General features: G+C 39.0%; 1 protein-coding gene across 1 annotated transcript in view; it reads right to left on the reverse strand.

Annotated features, from left to right (window-relative positions):
• The window catches only part of LOC124164912 (rac GTPase-activating protein 1-like), a 38,562-nt gene that overhangs the window by 2,999 nt on the left and 14,925 nt on the right, over positions 1 to 20,638 (reverse strand). Inside the window, exons 5-9 of the mRNA XM_046542141.1 lie at positions 17,398 to 17,578; positions 9,356 to 9,521; positions 6,180 to 6,309; positions 4,215 to 4,361; positions 3,313 to 3,563 (exon numbers count right to left, since the gene is read on the reverse strand). Of these exons, the coding sequence (XP_046398097.1) occupies positions 3,313 to 3,563; positions 4,215 to 4,361; positions 6,180 to 6,309; positions 9,356 to 9,521; positions 17,398 to 17,578 (875 nt within the window). The remainder of the gene's footprint in view (positions 1 to 3,312; positions 3,564 to 4,214; positions 4,362 to 6,179; positions 6,310 to 9,355; positions 9,522 to 17,397; positions 17,579 to 20,638) is intronic.

A 20,638-nucleotide genomic window follows, 5' to 3' on the forward strand; every position in this document is an offset into this window, starting at 1 on the left:
AATCAAAGATTGTTCTCCGAGATTAAGACTAATGTGTATGAATTAATGAAATAATTATTTAATTTTAGCTTTATTATTTGTGTCACATATATTTTAATAGTCTCACCGTTAATTTTAAGACTTTATCACAACATCACTTTGTCCCCCCTCAGCCAATCAACACGCTGACCCCGCTGACCAATGAGAATACCACGTCGAAAAATCATCGATTGAACAAATAAAATCGACATCGACCACATATCGATCCATAGTCGTCGAATCGACGAAGATTCGACGTAGATTCGATGATCCATTTCTCACTGGGTGTACAGGTACACTAATTTAAAGGGAATTAAAAGGATAATTATAAAGAAATCTGACAGTGAAGGGCAACCATAGGGAATTTAAATACCATAGAGGAGAAAACTATAACTTAAAAAAATGTTACATCTAGGAACATAGCATTTCGAAGTGATGACTACCCAAATGATGATGCAACCAGCTATACGTGGGTTTAACTGTTCATTTTGATGAACCGTTCTCTTTGAACCTGTTCAGTAAAAAGAACAGTTCAAAATATCTGGTCATGGCGAACAGTCACGGTCATTCAGGTAGAAAATACTGTTTATCGGACGTTTAGAGTAAATGAAAGCTTAGTGTGGAATTTTAAACTTGCGAGTTTTAAACTTGCGGCCCGTTTGACCAACGTACACACCGTTGCACTCGTCGCATGTCAGGGCATAGACACCACTTTTGTCTTCAGGATTCACTTTGTCCTTGGAGTTAAAAATCACTTTACCAAGGGAGGTCGGGGAGTAAAAACACACTCTGTATTTGTCTTTGGGTATGAGGTTGTGAACACTGTAAGACAGGGGGCCAAGGAAAGGTAATTTGCACCACCGTTTGGGTTCTGTTTTGGGGACCGGCAGCAAACTGGTTAGGGTGGGCGATACTCTTATTCGGGTTTTTTTGGCCAGTAATTTACGGATGAGGTCATAATGATAGCCGTTATTAGAACATATCGATTTAATAACATCAAGTTCCTGGTTGAAACTTGAAGCAGTCATTGGTATACAAAGGAGTCTGTTTAGCATAGAGTTAATGCCTGCAATCTTGTGGGAGTAAGGATGGTTTGAGTCTGCGGGGATAAGTACATCCGTAAAGGTACTTTTCCGGTAGATTGAGAAGTCATGTTTGCCTTCTTTGAGGGAAATCGTAAGATCTAGGAAGTGGATTGAGTCACCTCCAAGTTCAGTTGTAAAATTGATGGATCGGTGGAGGGAATTGAGTAGCCCAAGGAAGGAGGTGACGGTGTGTACGTTGGTCAAACGGGCCGCAAGTTTAAAACTCGTGTCGATGAACATAAAAGAAGTGCTCGTTTGAAAGACTCCATTTCCCACTTTTCTAAACACCTGTCCGAATCCGGCCACAACAGTGATTTTAATATTAATATTTTACATGTACATGACAAAAGTGTAAAACTGGATATTTTAGAAATTTTAGAAATCACCAAATGCACTCTTGCACGCAACATCGAAATTTTTAATGATATGACTGTATTCAAATGTTCTAACTTTTTATCTACTGTTTTAAAATCTGACTTCTTCCTTGACAATCTTTCCTCCTCCCCTTCTCATTAACCTCGTTACCACCTGACTTTTATCTGCCTGCCCCCATCCCACCTCCCCAAACTTTTATACTTTGTGCTTTGAACCTCCTATCCAACCAACAATGCCCAACCAACAATGCTCAATGCTCCTCCTCATTTAGTTCCCCCCCCTCCTCCTTCCCTCACACTATTGTTGGATAAATAAGGCTGGATGTTGTATGCTTTTCTCAGTTAGTCTTGATAATGACGTTGTAACGTTGAAACTAGTAGACTGCAAAAATATAAGGTTGTGGAATAGTACTGTGTTTTTATTTAACCATGAATATCTCATCGTTCCACCAAGTAATGCCTAAATCTGTTGATATCTTAGACTTCTCTGTAAGAAATCAATTTTTTTCTCCTTGTTACAGCCTGTCTCAAATATCTATCCACTCTTACGATGCAATTAACTGTCAATAATAGCATGTGTAAGACAGTGATAAATTAACAGTTTCATTGTTAAATTAGTACTTTTGGTATAATGTAAAAAAATAGTAAAATATGTTACACACATGGAATTCAGTAACATATTTAAATATTAAACGTGGAAAGCAAAGAAAAAGTAAACACTTTGTGGTGTATTTATGTGCAATTAAGGTAAGTGGTCACAATAAAATACATAAAATGTTGCGATGTGAAAAACCTAATGTCATCAAATAAAATTACCATTGGTATCGTATTGTTCTTATTCCTTTGAAAATGATGGATATATGCCTCCATAGACTTTCTCCGGAAGAGTACCAAGTTCTTCCCCTTCGATGTCTAATTACACTACAAACAAGTAATTTGAGGAAAGTTGAAGCCAAATTTTTGTTTCCCAAAATCATCAGTTCAGACCTCTTAAAGCGACGCAGGGTAAAATACAGATTAACCCAGTTAAAAGTTAATTCTATTACGAATAATTTAATTGCAAAATATTTCTCTGTTAAAATATTTTTCTGTTTGCTGAAATAAATTTTTGCATTAATATAACTAATCAAAATAAAGTTTTAACCTAACGTTTAAATTAACTTTGAACCATAGCATAAATTACGAACAGATAACTGACCCGTAAATTGACCGCGAACCTGAACCATCACATCCTGTTCATCGAATGCAAATGTTCAAATGAACACGAAATCAAAATGAACGCGAGATTGCAAATGAACAGCCAGAGTTGCGGACACTGGAGGTAAAGATAAGTTATGTATGCATATGCATGCTGGTATACCAAATAGGGAATTCCACTTTTCATAAACTTTGCATCACATTTAAATACTACTTTCATGCTTAAATTCAAAAGTCTATGACAGTAAAAATTTGCATGGCTTTGAAAAATGTGGTAAGTGTTGGCCAATATTCTTGCCCCTCACAGATAGCCCAAAACTTTGGACCAATGGAATAGGTACTGTAGCGAATCTGCCAAATGAAAGATATTATTTACATTTAATATCATTGATCTAAAACAATGAGCCAGCCGATTCACACTTTAGTAAATTTATGAATTAAGAAAATGCAATGGCACACATAATAGGCTGGAATTTTATATCAATCAAATGATCACCATACATTTCCAACCTGATCTTTAGAATTTATCATTAATTAAACCCCAACAAAAAATTGATATGTAATGCCCGATGCAAATTATACTAGCCAATTTCCTTAACAATTAAAACTTTACATTCAGCTATTTAAAACAAACTTACTTCTGCAAGTGAATAATTAAGTATGCCAGAGTATCTCGATTGGGTCTCGGCAACTCCGAAATGAGGTGGTACAGCAAAGCAACCGAATCTAAAGCGTCAGTTGATTCTGCTGCCTTACCAAAGTCATCCCACAAAGAGAAAGATATGATAGGCTCAGTCAGGCTGCGGAGAAAGTCTTTCAAGACACCACACACCACATGAATATCATATCCATGGAGATTAGGGGCCCCTTTGCCTTCCAGGAATTTCTCCTGCAGGAAATGAAAAGTTATTAGTAATAAAAAGATTAATAAGGGCACGTAAAGCTTTGGCTTCATAGTGTATGTTTGAGAATCTCGTCCATGAAACACAACTGAAGTAAAAGTAGCTTTTGGAGAAGCAGATGTCATATCTACAATGCTATGTCTTATTCAGCAGTCATGAAATTTCCCTCAAATGTATGCTAAAAGAGTACGTAATGATTTCAGTATCAAGAGCACTATTAATTATGCATTACATTTGCATGACATGGGAAGATAAAGTTGGATAAATAGATTGGAAGATAAAGTTGGATAGATAATATTAAAAAATGGAGCAAATTATGCATCCACATCTTCATTAAATGCTATCCTTTAAATCATTGACAACTGAATGGAAAATAAAGACATTGCACAAGAGCCAGTGCCTGAAATTAAATTTTTTTAAATTATTTTTTCGCCCAGACTGATGGGCTCAAACTTCATGACAATACAAAGACTCCCTTTTATACCTCAATGGAGACTGCTTATGACAGTGTCGGAAAGGTGATATCATATTTTGAAGTTTGGGTACCCCTTAAGCAAATGGGAGCATCAGGTAAAAACCAATTTCATTACTTTTTGATCACAATATTAGATTTCCCAAGGGATTCCTTGAATACCTACCTTCAAAAATTTAACATCTTCTTCTGAAACAGTAACACTGTAGATTCCAACTTCATTGAGACCTCGAGATTCTACTTCATTGACACAGTGGATTACAATTGATGGTATCATGGGAGCAACTGCTGGCGCATAATCAGCAATTGAGACCTAAAGGAAAGAATCTTTAATGTCACAGTATTCACTCATTGCAACACTCACATTGTTTACCAACCAAACTAAGACTGATTTGAAAAGAGAAAGTGATTGCTGTGCGTTGCACTCACCAACATTGATTTAACATATTCATCTTCACCTATCAGTTTTACCATCCTTCAGTTTGCCTTCCTCTCCTGTGTTTACATTTTTCTGTAAATCTCTATCAAGTCGACTTAATCTAGGGTCTTAATATTAAATTAGAGGGATAACATCAATGTTTTATCATCACAGCTAGACACTACAAATGGTAAATTGAAACCGATATCTGATACTATCATCTTTTCACTTCACGTTTGCGGGCGATTTTTCGTGAGAGACCAGACACTTTAGGAAGGCTTTGCTAATGGGGTAGGGGTTGTACCAAGAGAGGGAGGAAGAGCTAACGTAACGTTGCCAAATTGTTGCCATTGCTGTACATAGCTGCCCTACTTTGTCACTGAAAACACATGAGCCAAGACAATGTACCTACTCATTTGGAAGGTATTGAGGATAATCCTTCCACAGAAGCCCATGAAATCGTCACCTATCCCGCTGAATGAGGTACCGTAGGTGAAAGGCATACTTATAAGAGACCAACAAGGAGAGGTTTGGCAAGACTGGTCCACGAGCAGATTCACGATGTCAACTCATCAGAGGTCTGAGAGCGATTGACTGAGGCCACGCCTACTATTTGCAGATTGGTCAAGGGAAAGTCACGTGACGAGAAACTTCCCCTCCCCTCACGCCCACTTGCTTTGGCCACACCAGCTCACCAGCAAAGATAAAATGAACAGAGAACAGTATATCAAAAGAAAGGGGAACAACGGGAGAGATCGATTACAATTGCTTGGGAATTTACTTGATCAATTTCTACTTAAATAGACGATTCATCATTTGTTCTTTGTAGGAACTTAGGTTGAAAATTGGTCAACAAAGTCACGAGTGAATGTTATTGCTGCTAACCATTTCAATAAAAATGACTGGATAAATAACTTTTGAATGAGGAAATTTATGGTTGGGATATTTTTGCCTAGTTTTAGAACCAAAACGGAATGCAAAGGACCATTACACACAAAAAAAAGCATTGTCTTAAGGAAAGAAAGTGGTTATCTGATGACATGGAAGAATCACAATGAGCGACTGAATTGGATCCGCTTGATGCATTCGACAATCAGACCAGTACTGGTCAGCCCGAGCCGAGATTTCAGGTTTCGGAAGTGAGCTCAGTGCTTAATTTCTCAAATTTTAGGAACGGGAACACATACCTACACATACCCTAACATAATTTTAATATTAAAGCTGACACTCCATCAAAACTTCCAATTTTTAGAACTTGAAATATACTTTACGATGAGGAATCTTGAATCCTGTTTTAGCAAATTTAAAAAAACAGATTTTTTTTTTTACACGACCCAAGTTTCCCCAAGAGGTGCCGGAATGCCGTTCTGGTGCATTCCGTCCGAAATTAAGCACTGACTGAGCTCACTCCACCTGCTTTCAGACCAGTCTGGTTAAACCACTTAGTTCAACAACCACGACTGAATCAGCCAGATTGATCTTAGCTCGCTTAGTTAACGTGATGAGTTACGGTCAAAAATATTAAAATGGATTCTCACAGCACAAAATGTATTACATCATCACCGGTTTTGAAGAAAAAGCAAATAAATTATACAATTGTTAAGCATTGAATTCAATAAACAAAGAATTACTTTAAAGGGGTCCTTGGAAACCATTTGACAAAGAACTGCATCCCAACAAGAGAAATAATATTGAGAGATATGTTCAACCAACCTTTTTAACCTTTTTAGCAGCTGGTGTGCTTCCCAAAGGAGCACATGGAAGGGAAACCTCGTCTTTGCAAGCTGTGTGGCAGACGACTTTACAATCACCGCATTTCAAAGCAATTTTTCCAAAGTTAATCCTAAAAAAAGAAATTAAAAATGGAACTCACATTGTATTCCTTTACCCAACCACCCAGCAACTCATTTGCTGTCAAAGTGTAGGTTGTTATGATCAGTGGTGCAGCGAGAGGGGGATTTTGGGGGATAAAAAAAGATCATTAAAAGTGTGAAATCGTAAATGGTAGTGCAACTTTGGAGAGAAAGGGTTCACCTAAAACCTCACGGTGGGAATTTAGGGGAAGTAGGAGTTCAGTAAAATATCGCGACTGACATAATGCCCCTATTTACGTGCCTATGCGTAAACATCGCATCGACAATACTTCGTAATTTGACATGTCAGGAAGGTCGCGCGGGGTATTTCGTACACCCCTAATTAACCCTTTGCACTGCTGTGAACGTACCTGGTACGTTTGCAAGGCAGGCTACTGTGAACGTACTTCGATGACTACTTGACTACTTTTCGCCGAAGCACTTCGAAGGGTCCCTTATGTGGGACTCTTTCCTCGACGAGCTCACCCTCGCTGGCCCCTCTCTTCGACCCTCCGAGCGGGGGGCCTCCCTCCCCAAAAGTGACCGCTCTGACTGCATTTTGAAAATCTATCAATCAATACCATCATCAAAAAATAATTGTTTGCATCGCACTCCTGCCAATCCGGCATTCAAGTACGTCTCTGAACAATGTTTCTGCGATGAGAAATAACGATTTTGTTAACGTTGCTAAAATGGCCAAGTTAATAAAATTGTCATTTTTCATCGCAGAAACATGGTTCAAAGACGTACTTTATTTCCTCCACTACAATCGCAAATTGCTGGAAATCGGCCGGATTCCTTTTTATAGCGCATCATGAGGATGTTCTCGAGGTTGGTAATCGATACAACTAGCCTACTAGTAATTCTACTGCTATAATATCACGGCTATGGTTGATTCGTTACGTTATACCTTCAGGAAGCTGCAGCGGATAAAATCGCGGAGGAGATAAGAGGCTTAAAAGATGATTTTGAAAAATTCTTGGAAAAAGCAGGAAGAGCACAGCGCGCAACATCAAACAATTATATTGCCCTTGACGATGATCCGCGGGCTTGCGACAATGGGACGCCGGTACATACGTCGGAAGAAGCAGCGGCCGAGACCGCTGAGACTAGTCAGGATAGCAGTGACGACGAAGATGAAAGTGAGGAAGTAATTTCACCAAATAAAAAAGAAGTACACGCTGCCCTCCAAACATTAAGATACTTTGATAGCCTTCCTGAATAAACAACTTAAATATCTTAAGTATTGGGCTCTATCAACCACCAACTTATTTTTCAGGCTACTCGTAATGAAGACGCACTTCTAACTCTAACCATGAACTTTCTTCTCGCACGTCTCCCCGTTTTCCCATGCCGAGAGATCTTTCTTTCCAAAGTCTTTGTTTACTTCCTCCCGCGGCCTTCTGCTGATCCTGCTGACACCCACCTTACGCATCCCAAACCCCTCCTTCCCCAGCATTTCCCATTCACTCCCTCCCTAAGGTTACAGAGCTTGAGTGCGTCGTACAAAAATACGCCCCCAAACGTAAACTGAGGCAGAGCTGAAGGCCCTTTCCCCACCCTTCTTTCTCCTGCCCCCTTCACCCCACCATATGGTGACCACTTCTTTCCTCAGGCAATCCCCATCCCACTCTTATTCACCCCACCCACTGGGAATGTTTTTCGATTGTGGAGAAGGGCATGGTTCATCTTTACCTGCAACGGGGGTAAGTTATTAACCAGAGAGAGGCTGAAGAAGTATCTTCCACTATCGGGGAAATGGTGCCGCACTTATTATTGTCTCTCTTCTTCTCTGCTGACGTTTCAATTGAAATTATTTTCTTTGCTCTTTCCTCACTATATTTACTTACGATTACGGTGCCACTATTTTTTAGTGCTAAAGCTTAGAAAATCTTTTCTCTATGTCAATGATCCTTTGCATAACTTTCAATACGGCAGAGAAAGGAACACGAAAACTAAATGAGGTGAACGTACAGGTTTTTGCGTGTCATTTTTGGGAATTCACGCAAGTGAACCAATGCTTAACACACGTTAAGAAATGACGAAACATCTCTTGTAGGAAAACAATCAATGCAGATAATAACGATTCTCTTTATTTCTCCGTTAATGGAAGATGTTTCTCCTGTCGTTTTCCGGTTGGAACCTTGCTCCTGTCGGCATAAAAGAAGAGAGAAATACTATATGAACATAGCACTTCACACCCGGTATGAAGAATATGGTCCTGATGAAGAATAAAGTCTTTCGTAGCAACGCCTGCAAAGATGATAAGGCACAATATCCGGACGGAGAACTTAAACAGAATTTACTTCAAATATTCGCCAGAAGATATCCAACGTAATTTATGATCGTGACTGAATCTCAATGAAAACAACTAATTGAAAAGATAGCACATTCAGCTGAAAATACGGAGTAACTCGAAATATTGACTTACGAAGATTATTTTGGAAATGGGTTAAGGCCCTCGTTTTTCTTTTTTTTTTCACGTCAATGAGCGATAGAGGGCGACAAAAATGGCGGTTAGGCCGGCTGCCGCTAAAATTCCGTGGGTGCTGGAAACAAATATCAATCTTACACGTACTTAATAGTTGTTATTCGCTCCTAACCACAAATTTATAACATTAAATTCTTATAATAAACTTTGCAATTCATTATTTCATTACGTTTTCTAAACTGGTCGGGAATTTCTTAAGCGATTGTTGATGTTGAAGTATGAACGAGAAATGGGAATTTTATGGTGGTATAATTATTTAACGATCTTTCACAGCATAAATCGATAACAAAAAGCATTTTCTATGAATAATACCGAGAATAACCACCAAAAACATTTAAATAAGACCACTAAAGACAAAAAAGGGCGGAAGAAACAAAAGCGAACATTTTTTCGTGACTTATGAAAAAGGTTTGAAATTACGAAACTCGATTTTACGAAGTGCCAATTTTCCGGTCCCACTGACTTCGTAAAATCAAGAGTTAACTGTATTTTTTCTCTAACTACAGCTAGATCAATATGCAATAATTTAAGAGAGTGAGCCAAACCTTTTCCCACATGGAGTGCATTCTTCACGTTTAAGGACTGTCTTCTCTTCAAAGCAGTGCTGCCGGCAATTTATTCGCTTGATAGCTTCAAAGCTCATTCCAGCATCAGGTGCCAACCAAACACTTCCAGAATTCCTTGCCATGGTCCATGTTGAAATACTAGACCCTGTATTGGAATCATTGGGAAGAAAATATGGGAAAAAATTGAGGGGAGGATAGCATCATTCTAAAAATTCCAACAAACATCCTCAAAAATATACATGTACGTATCACAAATGTTAAGTCTAGTATTCATGTCAAATTAAAATCGGTTTAATCTCACAAAAACAGTTTAAACTAATTTCAGAGATCTCGCTTTCACAGAGAGATGTTTCTGTGGCCAGTACACATGTGGATGATCCACGGAGGGGAGGGGCCACGCGGATGGCTCCTCTGCATGCTGACGGTCCACACTCATGAGCAGTGGCGCAGAGAGAGGGGGGTTTTGGGGGATAAAAACCCCCCAAAGCTCAGAGAAATTATTAAGTTTAAGGTGAGGTGGGGTAAGTGCGACTGCGGGGTAAGTGCGACCCCCCTTCAGGAAAATCGTATTTCCGTTCTCGAAGCAGGTGGCGGTCGTGCAACATATTCTACACGTAGTAATGAAACCAGAGCCAACGACTTTGTAATACTTATCCCTTAATTTCTCGTTCCACATGCTTAGGAAATATACCCGTCCATTCATCTCGTAGTCTTAGTTGGTTGTGAGGAGAGGCTATACCGCAGTTCCCTCTGAATCAACGCATCGGAGGTGTTAGGTAAGAACTATATCTTGTTTTCTCTTCTTCATGGATTGGTTTTCCTTGCTTTACTTTAAATTAAGGAACTCGGGTCATTATATTTAGTTTGGATGGGGGATCGCACTTTCCCCATCGTAACCATCCATTCCTACCTTCCGGGGCAAGTGCGACCCCGTTGCCTGGAGTAAGTGCGACCCCCTGTCGCACTTACCCCAGGGTACGAGGTTGAAGTATGGATTGAATTTTTAGTTTCTGACTAACAGTTCTTGCGTTAAACTTTTAATTTCTGTCTGGCAGTTCTTGCGTTAAACTTTCTTAAATAAATGTTGCAAAACACCGAAGTTTATAAAACTAGGTCTTTTAATTAGAGTCCTCTCATCAACTTTTATTTTGAAGGTTTATCTGACAAAGATAGCTTACTTCAGTTTGTTGATTGATTATGATAGGGCATTGAATATCATGTCTTCTGACGAGGAGGATGTAGACGACATGGTATTAATGCCTGAAACAAGATAGCATGAGTCGAAAAAGCTTAACAAATTCGGTGACTAACATTCAAAGTGGAGATTGGATTCTGGCTAGATTCAGCAGCAAAAAGTCAGTTGCTCACTATGTAGGGAAAATTCTGGAGATTAATGAATAAGGTGATGCCGTGGTTTTCTTTTTGAGGACATTTTTTGGAACTGAATTAAGTTTACCTGTCCACGGAATGAGGATTCCAGCGAAATACCTAGGGAAGATCTCTTCTTCTTCATCCTAGCGTTTGTCCCGCACTGTTGCAGGGTCCGCTTTTCTGCAAAGTCTTCTCCACTTGGCTCGATCCAGGGCATCTACTGGCGTGGCATTGATGGTCTTCATGTCCGCCTTAATTTTGTCGAGCCAGTGCATCTTTGGTCGTCCTCGTGGTCGGCGTCCTTCAGTACTCAGCCACATTGCTGTTTTGGCCACGGAGTTCTCATCACTACGCACCACATGCCCATACCACCGCAGTCGAGCCTCCCGCATCTTGTCTGTGATCGGTGCAACTCCCATTCTTTTCTGAATGTCTTCATTCCTGATGTGATCCAGGCGGGAGATGCCTAGGATCCATCGCAGCATCCTCATTTCCATGACATGCATGGCCTGTTCTTGATTTGCTGTGGCTGGCCAACATTCTGCTCCATATGGGGCCATTGGGCGGACTACGGTCTTGTACACTTTGGCCCTGAATCGTTCGGGCATTCGACGGTCGCACAATACGCCAGTAACTTGGCACCATTTCAGCCATGTTACATTAATTCGAGCTCGTGTGTTGGCGGTTGTGTTTCCATCGTTGCTGATGACAGAGCCCAAATATTTAAACTTCTCGACCTTTTCAAGGTCCTCACCGTCGATGCTGATCGTGCCATCGGTTTGAGGTCCACACTCCATGTACTCAGTCTTCTTGGTGTTTAATCGCAACCAATAGTTGTCGAGTCGTACCTTCCATAGTTGAGTTCGCTGCTGTAATTCGGGTCTGGTGGTGCTGGCAAGGAAGACATCATCGGCGAACAGTAGTGACCAAGGATGTGATTCTTGGAGACAGGCCGTGAGTGTGTCCATGCACAGGATAAAAAGGAGCGGAGAGAGGGCCGATCCTTGGTGGACGCCAACAGTGATTGGGAAAGGCGGTGATATTCCTGATGGGCAACGGACGGAGCTGGTGACGATGGTGTAGAGAAGCTTCACCCATGACACGTAGACTTCAGGGACGTCGTGAGATCTGAGGGCATGCCAGATAAGGTTGTGTGGCACGCGATCGAAGGCCTTCTCCAGATCAAGGAAAGACATATGCACTGGCTTGTTCTTCTCTCGGTGCCTCTCCAAGAGCATCCTAGCTGCGTGTATTGCGTCTGTTGTGCCACTCCCCTTTACAAATCCACACTGGTTGGGTGTGATGTGAACAATGTGTCTGAGCCTAGCATCAATCACTCTTTCGAATATTTTCATGGCGTGTCATAAAAGCCGGATCGGGCGGTAGTTGGAGCATTCTGCGACGTCGCCTTTACCCTTCCAGATGGTCACAGACACAGGGAAGATGTCGTAAAAATATTGCCGAAGCCCTCTGTCGGCCGTCGAGGAAAGTTAACGTTTTGCCTATCTTTCTCGGGGTAAAACTTAAAATAAACAAATAAATATTCAATGTTGAATTGGTTGAAGACCATGAGTTTTTCTTCATTTTGCTTTTTTATATTAATAACGTAAATTACATTAGAGAAGAAATTCTTTGTTCATTACAATCTAGTTTATATTCAGATTTGTTGTCATATGCAGGATTTATAATTTTTTATTTATTTTTATTAATTCCACTTTTATGCACACTAGATATTTTAAATACACTTTTGAATTAATGTGTAACAGTTGAATACTGTTATTATCATTAAAAAAACACATTAAACAACAATTCCATACTGTGCCATAATTAACCAAAAAACGCGAAAAAAAAATCTGCTTACATTACCTAAGATAAAAGTTGATTTCTCAAGAATGGTTAAACATAATTTGGTACTTTAAAAAGCAATGTACTGCTGAATTTCTGGGCAAATCGCACTTACCCCATGCGCCGCGTAATGTGTAAACATATTGCACAACAGCCATGGGACGCACTTGCCCCATGTACGGGGTAAGTGCGATCCCTCTACAAGATTGTAAGTAAAAATTTATAAAAATTACCACTTTACAGAGAGAGGATTTTAAATCTAATTATCATTTTCAGTGATTCACATACATATTATACATTGAATCTCCTGTTTTTAGCTAGCCTAGAAAATTTTCCTAAGCTAGTTAAAGTTGATGTATGCTATTTATGGGTCGCACTTACCCCACCTTACCTTAATCCATTTTACTTAATTAGATTGATATTACTAATAGAATAGCGTAAGGATTAACAAAATATCCCCCAGAAAGCCGTAAAACTCACCATTTTGAACCATTTATATTATTATTCTGCAATTTACTAATCTCGCATCTACTGCTTATCCAGGTGGGTATACCATACCCCCACACACCCCGGTATTAGTTGCACCTAAACCTCCCCCAGCCTTAATTCCTGGCTGCCCCCCTGCTCATGTGTAAGCTTCCATTAACTGCAATGTAACCTTATCCATGCACATAGCGTGCAGTGCGGACCATTCGCATCCATGTGAATAGATTAGTGCTAAGGTCCATCGCATCCATGTGAAATGGACCTTAGCACTAATTTATTCACATGGAAGTACAGCAGATAGTTCTTTAGTACATATATTTAATACCCTGGAATAACATTTATACGTGCATCACGTAAGAAGTAAAACATGTAAAAAACATTGCTGTTTTTATGCTACTTTATTATACATTTAACACATGCATTTAAAAAAATTAATGAATGATGCATACTCATAGCACAGCTATATGCTCATTGTTTTGCACATTGTATATTGAAGTGATTTTTTAACTTTAGGCCTCAGGCACATAAAATCCAACTATGAAGATAAGTATAACAATACATATACTACATATAATCAATGGAAAAAGCAATTCAGCACACACTGAAAAACAAAATTAGCTCTACTAAAGCAGCCCCCCGAGAGAGGTTCTCCCACAATCCATGCATTACCCAAGAGGAATCTTGAAACATTCAAAGCTTTGCTAGCATCTACATCTCCTCTTCACTAAAGCAAATTGGGATTATTTTTAAATTTTATTTTTATTTTAACCCTCATATGGATTTACAAAATTAGTTACGTCGTTGGATTTACTGCGCCGCAGCGGCGCTGCGTCATTTTTTGCTATTATCTTTCAAAATTAGTCTGAATTTACATATTTTCTGATTGATAATGGTAAATACATCTATTATCTTTATTTCTTACCGTGTTCTGCTAGATTTAAACCCTTATTGTTGAAGTTATAACAAAAAATCTTGAACGCTGCATTCTTTTCCATTTCTTGCCGTAATGCTCTTTATTTCAGTTCCCTTTGTTTGTTATTTTCGAGTGAAAGTTTTAATTTCGTGTGTAATTGTTGTTTGAAATATTTTTCTGACATGCATAGCTCTACAAACTCCGCTTTTTAATGTTTAAATTGTTTATAATTTTATGTATCTTAATACTAAAAATGATGACCTAATAATATTCGTTTATGCCCATATGACATAATTTTTCTTCACTGCGTCCACCCATATGTTATATCTTTGCAGTGTACGTAGAAGGATAAGGTATTAAACGTTAATAATGGAACAGCCGTAAGTTAAGTGATAAGAGACGAGTGTAACTTTCATGATGTTTACAAGATTCTGGCGATCAAGACAAATCTTACGAATATTCTGGGAGCTTATGTCCTGCAATTAAAAGAATCAAGTCTGACGGGATTTGAAATATAAATAATATGGGAAGATAAGCGACGTGTCAAAGAACCTAGCGCTTCTTTGGAGTTGGAGCTAGAAGAGTCGGTACTCTTTTCCTACCACAGAGCCCTATTCCCCCACTGGGACGTGTAGCCCAAGAGAAAGGTTTCCCTGGATATGGATATGCATGTTTTGCGTCGGAGTGCACCAGATTAGGTTTTACTCCTGGATTGGTGGGAAATCCAAAAAAAAAAAAATTCTTAGAAGTATGTGGTATTAGTGGTAGGGGAGAAGAGGCAGCTGCCTTTTTTTCTTTCGTCCAGCTCTGCGTGAGAAACTGATGAAAGAATGCTCTGGGGTGACAAAAATACCCTCACTTTGGAAAGACTTCCCTTACATTTTCTTTCCGTTTCCTTTCTTAGCGTTTCACTGACCCAAACATTGAGACTGTCCATACCTTCCCACTAAGCTCCCTTATTCGTCATTCACCACCTTCTTCCCCCCTCCCACAAAACTTGATTGAACTTCTCTCCACCCTAATGACCCACCGAGCTGGACCTTCTTGGAATGAAGGGAGGGCCACCGCGGAGCGTTTTGACCATGCTTTTGTTCCCTGTCCCTCATGCAGCGTTGGAAGGATGAAGAAAAAGCAGGCTTTTGTATCTACTTGCCTCCTTGCACTCCCAACCTTTTTTGCGATAAGGATTTTCTACTCCTACCTGTCCTAACGATCTGGGTATTCCCCGATCCTTGGCAGTCGACACACTACCACCCCTTCACCTCAAAACAACCTCCTGGCATTCCTTCTTATTTCCCCTCCTCACTCACTCCTTTACGTTAGTAACAACCCAAATGCATAAAACATCTGTGCATTTCAGAACACAAAGAAACGAGAATAATGCTCACAAATTTTCACCTCACGGTAAATTGTCTTTTCACCTATTCATAATGAAACGATTTTTACCATGTAAAGTCTAAACTCATCGTCAGGAAAAAAATTATTTTCTATCACACAATTAGTTGGGTAGTTATCTTGATTTCACCCCAATGGTAAACTGTCACGTCATCAGTAGCTATATAAACGCCAGCAATTTTGTATAGACTATCGTAGCCGCAAAGGGATTTTTTTCGAATGAAAGGTACAAGACATATAACAATAACTGTGCGATGTGTTCTTCACGGTAGTCGGTGAAACTTCTGAATCTCCTGGCAAGTTACAGTTACTCATTCAGCGAGAAATATTCACACAACGGTGAGGAAGCATTATTCTACGAATTCGGATAATGCATTGCGTTAAATTTTTCTTAGAATTGCTGCTTGGAGTAATTCTAAACAGAGTCACCCTAGGATTTACCCAAAGGTGGCTATCACCACGGTAGGTGCGTGGACGCGGATCGTAGAAGGTGCCCAAGCAAAACTAAGTCGGAAGCCACGGAAAAAACAAGGAAAACTTGGCTAGCCATGAGTTTCTATGAATGATTCTTGCGAAAAGATGAAGTTTTTTCAATGAACATTATAACGAAGCAAACATAATGATTCTTAGCTAAAAATGAAAGCACAATTGGTATTGCAATATTTTCCTTTTGTTAAACAATTTCACTTGGATTATAAGTTTAAAAAATTGAATAATAGTATTATAAATAGATTATAGCATTTCATATGAAACATAATTGCTTTGACATTAGCGTTGAGAGTGCAGACCCTGACGTAGCGATGAGGAAATTCTCGGCCCAAGCAAAACTAAGCCAGCGGCCCATGAAAAAACAACTTTGACTAGCCATGAGTTTTTATGAATAATTGTTGTAAAAAGATGAAGTTTTGTCAATGAACATCATAACGAGGTAAATATTTCGATTCTTAGCTAAAATAGAAAGCAAAATTGGTATGGTAGTATTTTCCTTTTGTTTAACAATTTTATTTTGTTTATAATGTTTAGAAATATAAATAATATGATTATAAATATATTATAGCATTTCATACGAACCGTAAATGCTTTGACATTAACATTGAGAGTGCAGTCAACGACGTAGCGACGAGGAAATACTGAGCGCCGCAGCGGCGCCGAAAATCCAACGACGTAACTTTTTCCATTAGAGGCCAATAAAATGTAACCTATCGACACTATGCTAACAAAATTTTAAATATAGACAAAAAAAGCAGAAAAAATAGACTACTGAAAATTTCAAAATGATTCATTGGAATGGAAAAATTTTACACCACTTTAAAAACCACGAACGCCGCTAAGGCGCAGCAAATCCATATGAGGGTTAATAAAGACGTACTCATACAGCAAGAATGCCAATTAAAAGTGCACTTATAACAAGTGGGAAGTTAAGGGTATTATAAATGAATTGTGAAGCGTATTATAAATGAAATGGATTATCATGGAATCAGCAACCCAGTCCTTAGAAAAGTATGAGTTAGCATGCCACTTCTTTTTTTCCATTCTGGTTTCTTTCCTTTCAAATACACTAATTTCGAATTCACTAATGGTCTCTGTTTGATTTCTGGACAAGAGAGGATGGAGGCAAGCATTGCCGTGGCCCATGATACCCCCCATAAGAATCACAGATCAAAATGTCCTTGGATGGGCATCAAAAACATTTTTAATCACTCGAGAAGAAGGCCTTTGCTTTATGCACTGAGTGTTTGTTATTCTCGGTAGCAGGTTCAGTGGCATTGCCAAATCATTGCTATGTCAAGACTCCCAGGACTGTGCTACAAAATTCATTCACCCCACCGCAGACATCAAAAGGTAAAATACGTAATCAGTCTTGTGACAATATTTAACAGGAACAGATGTACTAAAAATACTATAACATAACTCAAATCAAACCATGCTTATGGTTACACAAAGCCACACTACATATTCCATTAAATCACTTCCCTCAAGAGAATATTATCTAAGTAAACGTTTTTCTTACTATTATGAGTAGAGGATGACATCCGTGTTTCCCTGACGTTAGGAGCAGCTTCCGTAACATTTTCCTTGTATTCGCTAGATTCCATGAGGTACGCATCATTAAATAGCCGTCGCGAAACACAAACGGTATTTGTAGCTTCCAGATGATCCCATTCCTCTGCTGCTTCAATGATATGATTGTTCTGAAAAATTTACAGATTATGTATCTCAGTAATGTAGATATCACACTACATGAAGAGTGCAGAACATATGAGAACTAGTCTAAATCAACATGATTAATTTCCTATTTATCAGGAATTGGGGTAATGTGATGGTCCAGTGGGTACAGAAATGGACTCCTGACCAAAATGGCTGTAGGTTCAAATCCCAAGTCAAGCCTTCAGACATCCCCAATAATGATATACATCCAGGCCTCATATAGCCCAATTTCGATATAGCACAAATTTGTTCCTAGGGGAAACATCGCAACACAGTGTAGCCTAATGAAAAACTTTAACGGTCTCATGATAAAACGTGAACTTGCACTAAGTACACACGAAATTGCTTTCATTTTACACACATTAATAGTATTGCTTGCCTGAAATCTTATTTTTTGTTTATATATTAATCGAAATCCATTGCTGTGCAATGGCCAAAAGCATTACTCATCATCGGGTCCAGATAGCCACCCTACCAAAGTAATTTATCTTGTCTCCAAAACAGAATGACAATAGTTAATTTAAATCATTAATTATGCATGGAGCTAGTGGTAATGATTTTTTTTAAGTAATACGGTTTGAGATGTAATTTTTGCCATCATAGGTTGTCGGGCGTTTAACTTCCAGGTAGAGGGTCTACGCTAAAGCCTTCAAGATCATCGGGATTCAAGGGGGAGAAATGGAGCGGTGGCCGAGTTGCATATGAATAGCATCAACACATAAAATGATCCACTATAGAGTCTCAAACACAATGCCTTCATTCCCTCCCAGCAGTCTTAGGCCCTCTGCATCTCAGGTATACAGTGCAGCAATAGAAGGTGATTTTGATAGAGCCATATAGAGTAAAAACAAAGAAAAAATGGCAAAAAATAGGATTACTGGTAGAAAAATGAAGAAGTTATCAAGAAAAACTATAAACCTAGAAGAGAAATTTAAAGAGGTCAATTGCTCTGAAAATGGAGAGTGTCACAGCGATACGGCGCAGAAGAATAAACTCACGATGCCTTATTCTGAAAAAAGACGAAGTTAAAAAATCAGTGACCTCAGCCATGCCAACTTCAACCAAGCGGTCAATACATACGGAAAGTTCATTGTGAATCTGTACAAAAAGACGAAGGTTGTAATTGCTCCAAGACATTCACTGAAAGCTCCGGTTGGTTCCAGAATTTTAAACTGCAAGCAGGTATTTTCAGTGCGGCGATATTAGGTGTTGATAGTTCAGTCACCACAACATTTTCTGATGAACTCCAAGCTGTGATTGAAAGTGGCTCCTTTCCCCCTCAACTAGTTTTTAGCGTTGACAAGATGATATTGTTTTGGAAAAGAATGCAATCTCGTTCATTCACTGTCAGGAGAGTAAAACTGGGTCAGATTTCAAGGCATTTAAAGACTGTTTTGCAAAGTTGCTAATGCCTCGGGGGACTTTAAATTACAGCCAGTTATGATTTATCATTCACAAACTCCGCAAGCAATGAAATGGTATTCCAATTAGCACTAGCCTGTTATTTGGATGAGTGACAAAGGGGCCTGGGTGACATAATAATTGTTTTTAGACTGGTTTGAAAATTCGTCAACTGTCGACAATGCATTGCGAACCCCTGACAAAGCAATTTTAGCCCACCCGCACAACAGGAAGGAATTTCAAAAGCACGTACGAATTTTTTTTATGTGAATAAAAGTATTTGAATGCGTGCCCACTATCTTTAAAGATATTTTAAACTTTAAAAGTTTACATAAATAAAGTTTTCTAAGGCAATTAATAGGAATATATGTATATGGTTTAGAGGAAATTCAATACCCAACACCTACGCTACCAGGAATGCATCCCTATCTTCCCTATGTTAAAACGCTCTCATAAAACACAAATTGGTACAGCACAAAGACCCCAAGGAACGCATCCCTCTCGCTATACGAGGCATGGGTGTAGTAGACTCCAGTTATTACGAACAACATTATTACAAAGTTCTCATTTTTACAAAGTAAATCGCTGGTCCCAAAATAAAAGGCTAATCCCATCCATAGTAAAAGCATCATTATTACAAAATTACAAACCTCAGTCCCGGTCCCTGCGCTTATAAAATAAACTTTATTACTGAGTTCCAGGGGTAAGCAACGGCATTTAGGTGGATATACACTACTCTATGTCATAAACATTGTGCTATGTTTAAGTTCTCCTAGTGAACTGTGCCCAAGAGGGACAATTATGGTTCTTTCTTCAGTAGGAGACACATCTGCATTATCCACGTAACATCATATAATAAGCTTCTCTCCCATGGAATCATGGTGACCCACTCATTACCAATAGTAAATCGGCTATATGTTAAGTCCTCTTCTGATGAAAATTCGATTTCCAGAGTTACAAACATTCGAAAAATTTAAGCGTGCCCAAAATTTCAAAGTTGGTGTCAATGGAGTTGGCCAACGTGATGCAGTGTGGCGTAGAGGAACTTGCACTTAGGGCATAGTCTGAAGAAAGTATCAATAAATCCACTGTGAAGTCCCTCGACAAGTATGGTGCCCCAAGGAAAGGCACTTCTGCCAATCACCCTGAATAAGCAAAATTCAAATGCCATGGCTTAGTCTGGGGTGAGTTGTAGCCTCACAAATCCAAATAAACCTTTGAGTTGAAACACTAAATCAGTGATAATCAGGAACCAACGAAAAGTAAATAACAGCAAATGTGAGTATCACATATGTTTCTGGTGACAAACAGTTGAGAAAGCATCAATATTTAAGGACCTAAGTATGCAAATGCAAAGACCAGGTGCACTTACTGACATGATTTTTCATTTCTGGTTATTAGAATGGACTTTCCTTCATGCAGATACAATGCCAGGAGAAGTCAGTGATTTTTCACACGATTCATTAAAAAGCAACTACCAATCACAATTAAATTTCAGATATGTGATTGGACAGTGTGGAATATATGGAATAGGTGAGAAAGTATTATTGAACTTTTATTGAACCAACAGAAATAATATGGAACACAATAACAGAAATTTATTGAGCCCACAATTTCCATACTTCATTCACATGTGACCAATG

The sequence above is a fragment of the Ischnura elegans genome, chromosome 9 (genome assembly GCF_921293095.1).
Source record: "Ischnura elegans chromosome 9, ioIscEleg1.1, whole genome shotgun sequence".
NCBI lineage: Eukaryota > Metazoa > Arthropoda > Insecta > Odonata > Coenagrionidae > Ischnura > Ischnura elegans.